This window comes from Scardinius erythrophthalmus, assembly GCF_964197995.2.
Source record: "Scardinius erythrophthalmus genome assembly, chromosome: 21".
NCBI classification, from domain to species: Eukaryota; Metazoa; Chordata; class Actinopteri; order Cypriniformes; family Leuciscidae; genus Scardinius; species Scardinius erythrophthalmus.
The window spans coordinates 24,826,066-24,840,896 of NC_138241.1; the positions used below are offsets into that span (position 1 = coordinate 24,826,066).

Consider the following 14,831-nt stretch of genomic DNA (forward strand, 5'->3'; position numbering starts at 1 on the left):
AAAAGTATTTATTGTAGAGTGACAAAAATAATAATTATATACACACACAGCCGTTCAAAAGTTTGTGATCGGTAAGATTTTCTTATGTTTAAAAAAAGTTTAAACACAAGGCTGCATTTAGAACAGTAATATTGTGAAGTATTATTACAATTTAAACAATTTTTTTCTATTTTAATACATTTTAAAATGTAATTTATTCCTGTGATGGCAAAGCTAAATTTTCAGCATCATTCCTCCAGTCTTCAGTGTCACATGATTCTTTACAAATCTAATATGCTGAGTTGCTGCTCAATTATCAATTATTATTGGTGCTATTATTTTATATATGGAATGTATACATATGTGTATACACATATACATTCTTTCGGGATTCCATTAGTAAACAGTTAAAAACAATAGCATTTATTTGAAATAGAAATCTTTTGTAGCATTATAAATGTCTTTACTTTCATTTACATTTAAATGCAACCTGGCTGAATAAAAGTATACATTTAAATGATTAAAAATTTAGATTTTTACATTTAAAAATAAAATAAAACTCTTACATACCCAAAACTTTTAAATGTGATACTGTATCATGGTTTCCACAAAAAAATATTAATCAGCAAAAACTGTTTTAATTAATAAACATTAATAATAAGAAGATATTTTTCAGCATATTAGAATGATTTTTTAAGGATAATATTAAAATAGCAAAAATGTTATTTTAAATTGTAATAATATTTCGCCATAATGTTTTTATTGTATCTTTGATCAAATAAATGCAGCCTGGGTAAGTAAAAGAGACTTTTAAAAAAACATTTAAAAAAGTACTGACCCTAAACTTTTGTATGGTAATTCATAAATTAAAGGAAAATAAATAAATTTTTAAATTATCATATGATAATCTATAGAATTTTTTACAACTTTTCGCACTTTGAGTGACAGCAAATATTATTCAGCAGAAGCCTCATAGAAAGCTCATGTTGCTTTATCTTTTGGAAATAGGACAGCAGAGGAATACACAGTGAATCTCTTTCAAACAAACACACAAACACCTGAGCTCACCCAATACACTGGCTCGTTGTTGATTACATGCAGGGCTGGTAACGCCAATGTCAAAGTGTTCTCATCACAGATGAATGACTCGATGTGTATCTCCCAAGAGGATAGATCCTTCTCAGCTATTCTGTCTGTCCCAGATACACATACTAAAACTCTCTCTCTCTCTCATTCTGCTCCATCTGTTCCACTCAATCTCTTCTGCTAAAAGCCGCCTGCTAATTGCTCAGGTTTCCAGGCTGTGTGCAGTTTCTTTGAGCATAGAAAAATTCAGATATTGTTTCACCTTCTGAATTCTGTCATTTTTCCGCCCTCTGTTTGACCTGCGCCTGCCTTTCACCCTTAGCAACGCAGAGCAAATGCAGTCCTGGATCACACGCATCAACATAGTGGCCTCCATGTTCTCTGCCCCTCCCTTCCCAGCAGCCATTGGCTCCCAAAAGAAGTTTAGCCGTACTCTTCTGCCGGGCTCAAACACCAAGCTCTCACAGGTACCAGACACTTCTCTCTCTGAAGGGGCAGTCACACTACACTTTTCATTCTATTCACTTCCATACATACGCATGCGAATGATGGAAACGCAAGCTTGCAAGTTATTGCATTTTAATGAGTTCCAAAGTTCAAGTTTGGTGAAGCTATGAATTTGTATCAAATGTGTGACAAATAGAATATTGATATGTCATGACATGTGACCACTTAGCTGAATTAAAAGAACACAAACTTTAAAGCTGCAGGTTTGCTAGCATGACTGCCCCTATATTTGGGTTCAGAAATGTACACTTTGTGTTCATGTTTGAAAAACATTTATGAAATTTTCACCAAAAGTTTAAATTGAATGACAAATATTTTTTACAGATATCATGAATTATTAATTCATAAATATCATTGTTTTCCTTTCTTTCCTTGTCATTAAAAGGTTTTTTTTTTTTTGTCATAAAAAAGATTTTAAATATTTTAAGAAACTTATTAACCTTGTCACACAGTCATGAGGGTCCTCTTAGGGGTCTTCTCTGATATCATTTACGTTTTTTTTTTTTTTCTTGCATATTTTTGCATGTTGGTGTAACCTGGTCTCCCTCCTAACCGCCAGAGGCTGCCCTCTCCCGTATAGTGAACTCTATCCTCTGTTGCGGTCACATTGTTTCTCCTTCCTATTTAAGGAGCCTGATTCCCTTTGTTCATTTGCGAAGTATTGTTTGCCTGGTCTGCAATTCTGAGCGTTTTCCCATTGTAGTGTCTTGCCTTGATTTTGGATTATCTGCCTTGTTATACCGTTTACTCTCTTGGATTTGTGTTTTGGATTTGATTACCTGCCTGGACTGTTTTTTTGGTTTTTAACCCTGGACTTTATTGGCTGGCTTACGCCTCTGTGATCCACCCTTTTGTTTCTATAAATCTCTGCATATGGATCCCTCTGCTCTCCCTGAGTCTGCTATGTTACAGAATACTTTGCCCAACATCAATCCAGCAGAGATACTAACATTTTAGTCACCTGTAGCATACCAAGCGGAGGTATTAAAGGAGCAACAACAACAACTGCTGCATCTCCAGAAGGAAAATAAGGAAATATACGCCTACCTCTGTGCGCATCTACGACAATCAGACACTCAACAGGTAGACAATCCACCTACTCACTCTTCACTGTGAATGGCTCTACCTGAAAAGTTTTGAAGGTTCACCTGATCAGTGTTTAATCTTTTCATGATACAACATCCTAGAGAGTATGCTAATGAAATGAAGATCATATTCATTATTACCTTGCTCACTGGTAAAGCTCGGGACTGAGGTAATGACAAAGGACTTTGCAACAATTATGGCTTATTCTTCGAAATCTTTCGAGAAGTCTTTGAATACCTTATTCATTGAAAACTTTCGAGAAGTCTTTAAATACCCAGCAGGAGGGCGAGAAACTGGCGTTCAGTTACAGCATCTGAAACAATGTGAGCAGACTGCAGTTGAATATGCTCTGACTTTCCATACTCTTGCATTTTAAAGACAGTGTATAGAGAAGGATTAAATCCCGAACAACAAGTTGAACTTGCCTGCAAGGATGAAGGCCTAGAACTCAACAAGTTTATTCAGCTATCAATCCGTCCCTCGCCTTACTCTAGCACTTCATGTTCATACTACCATGCCTGAAACTGTCCCTCGAGAAGACACACCCATGGTTATCGGTCGTTCACGTCTCACCACTATGGAACGCCAACGACGTCAGTGGGAGAATCCATGAGAATCCATGATTTTCCCCCTATTGAAAATCACTCTCTACTGATACCAGTCACAATAATTTTATTAAATTTTCTCCTTCGCTGCCTCAGTGTTAGTCGACTCGGGAGCTGCTGCCAAATTCATTTATGCTGGTCTAGTAGAAAGACCCATGAATCCTACATTAGTCTGCAACCCCCCATCCGAATCACTGCTATTGATGACAAACCCATTGGAAATGGCATAGTTCAAGCCATCACTGCTGCCATTCAACTGCAAGTGGGATTACTGGACAAAGAACAATTACTTTTATATCATTCATTCTCCTAGGAACCCCATCGTTCTTGGCTATCCTTGGTTAGCCCTCCACAATCCTGACATCTCTTAGTCTGAAGGAGAACTACAAAATTCTACAAAATTACAATGCTGCAGTACTCAAATCGAAAGTCCCAAACTCAACCAAACTTATCCTCCCAAAGTATTATCAAGATCTCTCAGAAGCCTCAAAAAGCTTCACAACTTCCTCCTCACTGACCATGGGACTGCACCATCGATCTACTACCAGGCACTAACCCATCCAAGAGCAAAGTATAGCCCTTGTCTATACCTGAAACTAAGGCTTTCAAGGAATACATTAAAGATGCACTCAAGTCAGGCTTCATCACACCCTCCACCTCCCCCACTTCAGCAGGGTTTTTATTTATAGAGATAAAGGACGGAGGCCTAAGACCATGCATTGATTATCAAGGTTCAGACAGGACCACTTTGGCAGGTTACTTGAGTTTATTAAACACAATTTATCTTTGGCGGTATGGTTCCTTATGGGGGAACCCCATTGATGTTCATGACAGCTAGGACTTGAAAGCCTTGGTAATCTGAAACAAAAGAAGACGACAGCCAGAAGGTGCACAGTAATATGCTTGATACTTATAGTAGTGAGGACAGGAGGGTTCCTGAACAAACGTTGTGCTCGATTTTTAACAACATTACTCAAAAAACCCTTACCCTTTCCCCCCTAGTACCAGCAGCTCTAGAACAATTGAGATCTGCCAAGATTTGTACCAAGCTTGACCTAAGGTAGTGGTTCTCAACGGGGGCGTTCAGAGAACAACGGGGGGCATTGGAAGCAAGATTTTTGAAAGGGGGGCATTCAGGTGTTCATGGGGGGCGTTCACGAATTTACACCAAAGATCCAGGCAAGACAAGATTAAACATGCAATTACATGCAAAATAATTGCCTACCATATTCTAAAATCTGCCAGTTTAATGCGACATGAAAGCTATGTATCGTTTCTTTTGCAATGACTCTATTATTTTTCCAGTCATAGATAGGGATGCAACGGTACACGGTAAAATCCCGGACCGTTCGGTCAGCCCTGCACGGGACAATCTCCCCTCGTGTCCCGCGGTACTTCGGTTTTGCCACTGAGTTCGCGCTGATCCTTTTAGTTTTTGCTTTAGGCGCCGTTCACATATCGCGCCTAAAAAAGCGTAAAAAACGCTAGGCGCGCCGCGTTTTCCTTTTTCCAAAGCGCTAGGGCGGTTGCGCTCCGGAGGCGTCTGTCGTTGCTAAAGCAACCATCAGCTGCGCTCTGGTTGGTTCTTGTCACGTGACCTACGGTGTGCTTGCGGCATTCTGAAAAGTTGAGAATTTTCTGCTGGGGACATCGTTAGTGCCAACCGGTCTCGCCTTGCACCCGACAGTGTTGATAGACTCATCTTTTTGCACAAGAATCTCTCAATAGTGGATGAGTAAATAACATTGCACTTTGTATCCTGAATGCAGTATTTTTTTATTATATTATTTTGCTCTGCTTTTTTTTATTCAAAGCACAAGCTAATTTATGTTTGTTAAAGATAAAAGTGCACTTTTTGTTTCACATTGATCACTTCATATACCAGTTATCAAGGTTTGGAATTGGGATCCACTTGAATATTTTGAGTGTTAATTTATTCCATACATTGATGTTCTTCCTACTGTGACATTCTGTTTATGCTCATAAGAAAAATAAAACATATTTTTGGGATGAAATAGCAGTCTCTTTCTACACAAAACATGTACCGAAACCGAACCGAGACCGTGGCCCAAAAACCGAGGTACGGACCGTACCGTGGGCTATCTGTACCGTTGCACCCCTAGTCATAGACCAGTGCTCAAGCACTGACTAGAATCCAGCACTGACAAGAATAAGCATTAACATGCTCAAAAATGTGTTTCGCGCTGACAACAATCCGGTGGTGGCTAGAATCCAGCGCTGACTAGAATCACGCAGCGGAGGAATGGAAAGTTGACAAGCCATTAAAAAAGTATTGACTTAAGAACCACTTATATATTTTCTAATATTTTCCCATTCCCATGTTTCCATTCACTCCCGAATTTTAAAATTAATTATCTAAATTCTATTTATAAGGTAAAACTTTTACATTTTTAGGCATTAACTAATGCCAATGCCTAATGCCAAAATATTTTCTTTGTTCAAGTAATTTACTGGTCAGGCATTATTGTTAACTCGCAAGACTGTAAGGAGAAAATGATAATTTGATGGATAATTTAAATATATTCTGTAATCACATTTTGGTAATGTATTAATTCCGCCGTCAAATCTGAGCGCAAAACGCTGCTTGGATAGTTTCAAGATAGTTAAAAAGAATTAATAATACAATAATAATTTAATTGTTCATAGCCTATGTGTTTACCGATTACCATTACCGATTTAATGACCGTATAGCCTACGATCATTTTTACTGTCCAATGACAGCCCATCTTATATCTACATTGAGTGGCAGGGGAGAGAGTCATAAATTCATTTGTTGCCCGTACGAGTTTATAATAGCATATTTTAACAAGATTTTCAAATGGATAAAGAAAAAAAAAACTGCCAAAATGTTTTTAAATTTTGGCTTTATTAAACTATGTTTTAAACATGTGAATAAACAGTCTCATATGTCTGTTTATTTTTAATATGGGCCTACTATTTTTTTATGTATTGTTCTATTTTATTTAACATTTTTACATTTAACATGAATAATCAAACATTTAACATAAAACAAGAATTGCACAACAATTTTAAATGTCCACTCATTTGTCCATTTTAAAATGATTTATTCATTTCAGTTTTTATGTTTTAATTAAATTGATTCCTTATTATTTCAGTTTATAAGGTGTCACAACAAATCCTGCATTCCTAGTCTTCCATACATAATAGCCTCTGTGACATTTAGTCACTTATCAGTTCAAAATCACAGTCCACGTTTAAAAAAAAGATTTGACCACTTTTGCACGGGCAAATACACTATCATAAAACCAACTGAGCAAAATGGTGCCACCGAACAAGAAAAAAAAAAAGACAGTATTCCATTGAATACCTTAATTATGGTTTCATTCCTTCTCCCACCAATGCACAGCTTCTAATGTGTTTACTATGTGAACAAGTTTTTTCAAATGAAGCCATGAAGCCTTCACATCTGAAGGAGCACCTTATGAAGATCCACCCAGACAAGGCAGATAAGGACCGTCCGTTCTTCCAGGCCTTAAAAGAGCAACACGAGAACCATCAGCAGTCTCTTCGCTAAGAATACCAGCCAAAATGATAGTGGGCTAATAGCGTCATATAAAATCTCCCTGCTGATCGTCAAATATGGACAGCCGTTCACAATTGGAGAAAAGTTGGTTCTTCCTGCCATCAAAGAGGTAATCTCTACCGTGATGGAGCACGATCCCACACAGGTGCTGAAATCTATCCCTCTCAGCAATGACACCGTGGCATGCAGGATAAATGAAATGGGTACAGATACAGAGGAGCAGCTATGTGCCATCCTGCGGGACTCTCCATTCAGCCTTCAGCTGGATGAGACAACCACCGCTGACAACAACGCTCTGCTGAGTGCCTATGTCCGTTATAGGGCCTCAAACAGTCACAAGATGGCAGAGGAATGTTTGTTTTCTAAATATCTGGAAACCGATAACAAGGGCCAGACCATTTTTAACACGCTTTCTGCTTATCTACAGAAGAAATCAATTCCCATCTCTAACATCCTCGCATGTGCCACTGATTGTGCCCCCGCTATGGTTGGCAGGTACCGTGGGTTCACCGCTCTGCTGAAGGAGTAGGTGCCGCATATCCTCACAGCCCACTGTGTTTTGCACCGCCAAACCTTATGGCCAAATGCAACAATCCAGTTCTCCACGAGTCTCTACATGTTGCAGTCAGAGCAATAAACAAAATAAAAGCCCATGCACTGAATGACAGACTGCCCGACAGGAAATCTATGAGACTTTTGAGCGTCTTCTTCTCCATACTGATGTCCGCTGGCTCTCAAAGGGAAACTGCCTTGCTCGTTTTTGTGAGCTGTTTGACAGCATCGTTGAGTTCCTGGAGGAGGTTGATGGAGCTCTCTGGGAAAAGGTGTCATCCAGCAGCTGCAACATCATGTACCTCGCAGACTTTTTTGAGAAAATGAAGTCTGAAAATACAGACCTATAGCACACATTACCTTATAAATATAAATAAACATTTTAGTAGAATAATAAGCAATAAAACAACTAATTCAAATTCAGATGAATTTATCTAAAAATATTCATAGAGATAAGAGAACAATTGAACTGTAAAATAATACTCATTACAGGTGTCTGAGGCTCTTACCGATGACCTCCTAGTTTACACTGACCACCTGAGGATGGTTAAAGGAGAACTCCGGTCAATTTTAACATTGAGCTCATTTTTTTGTACATTTGGAGTGCTGTCAATACAGAGAACAACGACAAAAATCGGTGTTGCCTACACCGTGTTATCCTCTTTTTAAAATTTGCACCCTGTTGACTTCACATACCTGTATTTACATCCTGTTTTCGGTCGAAGTCCATAGTAATCGATTGTTGAGTTCACTCGACAATCGATTACTATGGACTTCGACTGAAAACAGGATGTAAATACAGGTATGTGCGCTGGCTGAATAAACATCATTTTTATTCATATCTTTCACATCTACTGCAGTCAGATTGACCCGCGTTCACTCCGAAAGAATCACTCACATGACCTATGCACTTGTAATGACACATCAAGGATGTTAAGAGGCTTAAACGCAGGTTTAAACGCAGGTTTAAAACGTGCCCCATTGAAGTCAACAGGGTGCAAATTTTAAAAAGAGGATAACACGGTGTAGGCAACATCGATTTTTGTCGTTGTTCTCTGTATTGACAGCACTCCAAATGTACAAAAAAATGAGCTCAATGTTAAAATTGACCAGAGTTCTCCTTTAAGGCCGGCATGAGATCTGCTTCAGGGACCTCCTTAACCTCGATGTTCCCAGTTGGGTTGTGCAGCCCTTTCAAACGGATGTAATCGAATGCGAGCCCACTATTCAGAAGCATCTTGTCGACATCCAGTGCGACAACGAAGCCCAGGCTATTTTTCGCACCTCTGGCTGGTGCAGCATGTGGGTCAAATATGCCCAGCGGTATCCGGCTCTCTGGCAAAAGATCAGGCTGCTGATTCTTGCTTTTCCAGGGATTCAGCCAGGTCATCCACATGTAGTCTAAGTACCACAATCGCTTGGACTTGCATGCCTCAGGCGCACTACGGCTGAAACTAACATCTCTGCAACCCGCAGTAAAGAAATTAGCAGAAAAACATCAAGCACAGGCCTCACACTAATTTTCAAATCAATTTTGAAAGTTCGAATTCGAAAGTTCAAATAAATCATCCTGCTTTTTCCCTGTTAATGTTCTCTGTTGAAAATAATTTATAAGAATGCTTCTTGTTTGCTGACTGGCTGTTCGTGGTACAGCTGCTGGTAATTCAATTTTGAATGTCAAATTTGTAACCGTTGCATTTTTTGGCTGCTCCTTGCTGATTGGCTGCTATTTGCAATAAGCCACATAATTAAATTTTGAATGCAAAATTTATAACCGTTGCATTTTGTTAACACTGATATACACTGATATATAGGCTAATTTCTACTTCAGATGACTTTTTTGCCCTCTGGGAAACTATGAAAATAATATTCCCACTTATCAGTCAAATCAAATCTATTATTTGGCTTTTAGTGACATGCTTTTTAATTATAAATGAAAGCTGCAGTCCGTAACTTTTGGCGCTCTAGCGGTAAATAAAATTGCAGGCATCTTGGAACTGGAGTCTCTAGTTCTGACACTGGAACTGGATTCATACTTTCACAAAAGGATGGTGAAACTTAGCCAAGGATGGACTTAGCCAAGCTTCCCACCTGTGCTTTCTATTCCTGCAAACTGTCCCTAACCGAAATGAACTACCACATTGGAGACAAGGAACTATTATCCATCAAAATCCACATTAGAAGAATGAAGACACTGGTTAGAGGGGGCCAAATTTCCATTCACTGTACTCACTGATCACAAGAACTTAGAATGTTTAAATCCTCGTCAAGCAAGATGGTCATTGTTCTTTACATGATTCAACTTTACCGTCACATATCAACCTAAGAGCAAGAAAGGCAAGGCTGATGCCTAATCACGTATTTACGAAAAGGCTCAAGTGAACCTTTTCAACTCCGACATTCTTGACCCTTCTATAATTGTTGCACTGATTAGGTGGGATATCATGACGGGCATCGAGAACTCCCAACAACCTGGCATAATTCCCACTGCTCTGCGGGTATACTCTTTGTGCCTGAAAACCAACGCACTAAAGTTATTCAGTGGATTACCACATTACTTAGTTCCGGACACCCTGGCCAATCTTCAACCATGTTTTAAGAATATTTGGCCTAGCTGAAGACATCGTTTCGGACAAGGGACTCTAATTTACTTCCTGAGTATGGAAAGCTCTCTGCCAAAATTGAATATCAACATAAGCTTAACCTCAATCCAATGGACAGTTGGAAAGACTTAATCAAGAAATTGGCAGAATCTTACGTTCGTATTGCCATAGATCACAGAACAAATGGAACAAATGTGTATTAGGATACCCACCTCCATTTTTTCCCTGGACTGGGGAACCATCTGATGTTACGGAAGTGGACACCTGGTTAAGACACAGCGAAAGATTTCAGTGAGCTATCCAATGACAACGGACCAATGCTGATCGCAGGCGACAAGTAGCCCCATCATTGCAACCTGGTCAAAGGGTCTGACTTTCTACCAGAGATCTCAAGATTTGCCTTCCCTGCGAGAAACTAAGTCCTAAATTCACTGGCCCATTTAAAATCATCAAAATGATAAGCCCTGTCGCATATTTTCTTCTCAAGCCCGCTTACTTTGACTTTTATAGGGATCACCCTCATAGCCCAGCTCCCAGACAATTAGGATGGCTCCAGGAGGGATGGGGTTGGGGGGGGGGGGGGATTTCAGTGAGCTATCCAATGACAACGGACCAATGCTGATCGCAGGCGACAAGTAGCCCCATCATTGCAACCTGGTCAAAGGGTCTGACTTTCTACCAGAGATCTCAAGATTTGCCTTCCCTGCGAGAAACTAAGTCCTAAATTCAGGGTGGGGGGATTCTGTAATATTCCAACCCGAGGTTTCCCTTCTAACCTCCATAGAGCATCCTCATCCGTATACTGAACTCTATCCTCTGTTCCTGTCACATAGTTTCTACTTCCTATTTAAGAAGCCTGATTCCCTTTGTTCATTGCGAAGTATTGTTTGCCTGGCCTACAATTCTTAGCATTTTCCCATTGTAGTGTCTTGCCTTGATTTTGGATTATCTGCCTTGTTGTACGGTTTACTCTCTTGGATTTGTGTTTTGGAATTGATTACCTGTTTCGAGTGTTTTCTTGGTTTTTGACCCTGGACTTATTGGCTGGCTTACGACTCTGTGATATTCACCCTTTTGCTTCTAATAAATCTCTGCATATGGATCCCTCTGCTCTCCCTGAGTCTGATATGTTACAGTTGGTGACGTTGATTTTGGATACAAACGTTTTTCAAATATTTTTATTTTTTTAAATAATACACTTGAGTTTTTGATATATTAAAGGTATAGCGGAGGATCTTTCCGAATTTTAGATAAGAACCGCCCTCTCCACTTTTTGAAAAAATGCACATGCGCACAACACTCTACCTGCTCCCGAGAGGGAACGCCTATTAACGTGTGCGAGGTTCTCCTCGTGCACGCTCTGTTTACAAATTGCTGTCGGCATCGCTCATACAAGATTACTTTCCAAAAGAAGATTTGCACTTTTTCTCCAAATAGCATGCCAAACTTTACCTGTCGAGTAGAAACTTCGCGACTGAGGCATCAGTGGGAAGCCCAACATGTGTTATCAGCGCACGCCATCGTGTGAAACAATCTCCCAAAAACACTCTGATCTTGTTTCTCTCTTCTGAGGCCTTTCTCTTCTTCTCATACAGTTCGTACAAACTTTTTCTCTTGCGACCCTCAGACATTTTCAAAGGACCCGGTGAAACGGCGAGCTTCAATGAATGGCTTAGCTCTAGCTCACCACACATAAACACCTGAAAGTGCGCATGCGCAGAAAGCGAAAACTAAGGGACGAGCACGTACGACGGCCTTACGTAAACATATCACCAGAATGATTGACACTTAGGTGGACCAATAGTTTACACTACCCACCCGGAAAAAGAAAATCCTCCGCTATACCTTTAACAAAAGAAATGTCATTCTTCTAATGTGGCTTTTTTTCTTCATTATGATAATAGGAGGAGCAGCTTAAGTCTCACGAGTCACGATTTCGAGCCATTTCTGCTGATCTCCAGGAACTGCGCTCTACCCTACACATAGACCGCAGGACCAAAAGCAAGGACCAAGAAGAGTACAAGCAAAGGGAAGAGTACCTGGACTTTGAGGTAAAAACATCACATTTTCACTGAGGGATTTTTGTGGACCTCAGATAAGCCATTTATAAATCTTCCTTAATGTATCCTGTAGAAAACACGCTACGGAACATATGCAATGCTGCTGAGAGCTAAGATCCGGACAGGGGAAACAGACCTGGGAGCGTTTGAAGCCCGTTTGTTTGACGATGGTGGCTTGCAGAGGGCCCATTCCAGCCCCACGTTACCACAGGACCACAGTCATGCCAGCAGTCATGCCAGCAGTCATGCAAGCAGTCATGCAAGCAGTCATGCCAGCAGTCATGCCAGCAGCACCAAAGAGTCGAGCAGGAGCAGCGGCGGCAGCAAGAGGACCAAACGCTCAGACGGTCAGAGACACAGCTACAGACAGGCTGTCAAACAGTGAGAGGACCAGGGCGGAAGAGGTTACTTATCTCCATTCAGCGGCTGAATATAGAGCATTACCAGGACGCCTGCAGTTCACTTTGATGGCTGCCCTCAAGTCGTCATGGTTATTAAACTGTGGTTGGGGTTGCTGTGCCCCACATGGCCGCTGGTAAAGCATGATTTTCTGGCCACTAACTGCAAGCCCAAATCTGCCAGTGGGCGGAAGAGAAGGAGCACCAGCCTCACATTGTCTTATTTATGTCAGTCTTTGTTTTTTGCCACAGACCTGTTCGGTTTATCTGTGTATTTTGCTTGTTAATCGTCAGGTTAAAACACTCGTGGCTTTTCGTTTGAACAAGCTGATGTTCAAACTTCATTTGGTGACCCATGGGAGCGACAACCAAATCAATAGTGATCCTCTTTATCCTGTGAACTTACTGTATGTTGTTCACTTTATATATTTAAAGCATTGTAGATTTAGCTTTTTAGACTATCATTTCATTATCTGAGGTCGATCAAACGCTTTAACACCTCATAGGATGTTTGAGAATTTAGTCTGTATAGTCATTTAAACCTTCTAAAAGCACGTCTCAAAGCATGCCTAAGAGTTTGAAGACAATCAGTTCCTCATTTGTTATAGTTATTGAGAATATGAATGTATAATTTTTGTTTATACCATAACGGACTAGTGATAATAGCAATGCAGATAGCACATCCCTTGTGAGAAATAGGTGAGCTTAACTGTAATGTATGTGCACTTGCAGTGTACCTCAAATTTTGAAAGTATATATTTAAAAAAAAAAAAATTGGACTTGCAGATAATATAATATGAATGAAATTAATGGCCACTTAAGTGTGCTGAAGTGCTCTGCAAGTGTTTAACAATAGTGCATTTTGTAATACATTCAAATGTAAAGTTTGACTTTTTTTAAAGTACATTGTTAATCATGTTTTTTAAACTAGTGTGTTATGTGATATTACATTTAAAGTTAATATATTTTAAATATACTAAATAGCAACTTAATCATTACAAATATGTAATTACAAAAATATTTAAATATGACATTCAATTTTCATAAGAAATTACATTAAATTGTATTTTAGTTTACAGTTAATGCTTGTCAGTACATTCGGCAGTACAAAATAACCATATTTCTAATGTAACTGAAGTAATTATGAAGTTACATATAAAGATGTACTTAAGTCTTACTTGTGTAAAAAAAAAAAAACCTCTTAAATTCAACTTTTTATATTTAATATGAATTTAAACTAATACATTTTCATTTAATTGCAAATAACGTATAGTTAACCGTCAGCAAAAAATTCCATTTAGTTCTCACTTCACAGAGAAGAATATTCTTTTAAAGTATATTATTTCTGTAACAAGTACTCTTTTTCTTTTTTAAAGTATGCTAAAGTGTACTTCTTTTTCACAAGGGATCACATGCTGTCATTTCAACTGGAATGTCCAAATGACTTTACTGACCAATTTCCTTGTGAAACGGTTGATAAAAGTCATCACGATAATCGACCCCATCGTATTATTTAGTGTTATTTGTGTATTGAGCTTGAGAATGACGTGATGCAAATTCTCTGTGTCAAATCCCATTTGGATATGGCCAAGCCATTGAATTCTCAGGCACTCATGTTTCAAATTTGTAATTCATTCAGTGCTGTGGTAAAACACACTAAAAGGAGGCACTAAAAGCTGGTTTGTTCAGAGCAACCACATCTTATACCTCAATTGCACTGAGAGACCTGCTCAAAGGAGTGTTATTTGGTCAGAAATAATTCTACCTGTTTACAAACTGATGTGTTCTTATGTTCAATGAATTCATGTGTAATATTGCTTTGTAGGAGAGTGAAGGTAAGCTTCTATGCTGCTTATCATAACCTCATGAATTGTCGATGTTGATATCAGAAACATGAAGGATCCAAGAAATTGTAAAACCTGTAAAACAACACGCTAATGCAAATGAAGATCTAAACTGACTGTTAACTCTGCCAGCGTATAGATCAAATTCAGACACAAGGACATAAAATACACTTGCAAAATCGTTTTGACAAGATCTTGGACCCAAATTCCATCCAATGGCACTTCAATAGTGTTACGCTTCACTGCACTATGAATATTAGGTGTATTTAATGAAGAGTTATTTATATATTTTGAACATTTATTATCAGTCTTGACTATTTGTTTATGACTGAAGCATAATGACTACAAGGTTTGTACAATTTTTTTTTTATAGGGAACACTTAACCACTCCAAGTAGTTTGGTGTCACCCAAAGATTTTGCTGTAAATGTAACTTATTTCTTATAAATTAGTTTTTGTGTTTGGTGTGTTTCATCCATTCTAGCTGTATATAATGTGAAGATTATGTTACAGCCGCTCAGTAAAAATAATGCTAATGTTTGTATGT

At 39.0% G+C, this 14,831-nt stretch overlaps 1 protein-coding gene across 1 annotated transcript in view; it reads left to right on the forward strand.

Annotated features, from left to right (window-relative positions):
- Positions 1-13,625, forward strand: part of psda (pleckstrin and Sec7 domain containing a) — a 35,057-nt gene extending 21,432 nt beyond the window's left edge. Inside the window, exons 14-16 of the mRNA XM_081350425.1 lie at positions 1,388-1,532; positions 11,888-12,034; positions 12,117-13,625. Coding sequence (XP_081206551.1) covers positions 1,388-1,532; positions 11,888-12,034; positions 12,117-12,428 — 604 coding nt within the window. The 3' untranslated portion in view covers positions 12,429-13,625. The remainder of the gene's footprint in view (positions 1-1,387; positions 1,533-11,887; positions 12,035-12,116) is intronic.
- The last annotated feature ends 1,206 nt before the right edge of the window (positions 13,626-14,831 follow it).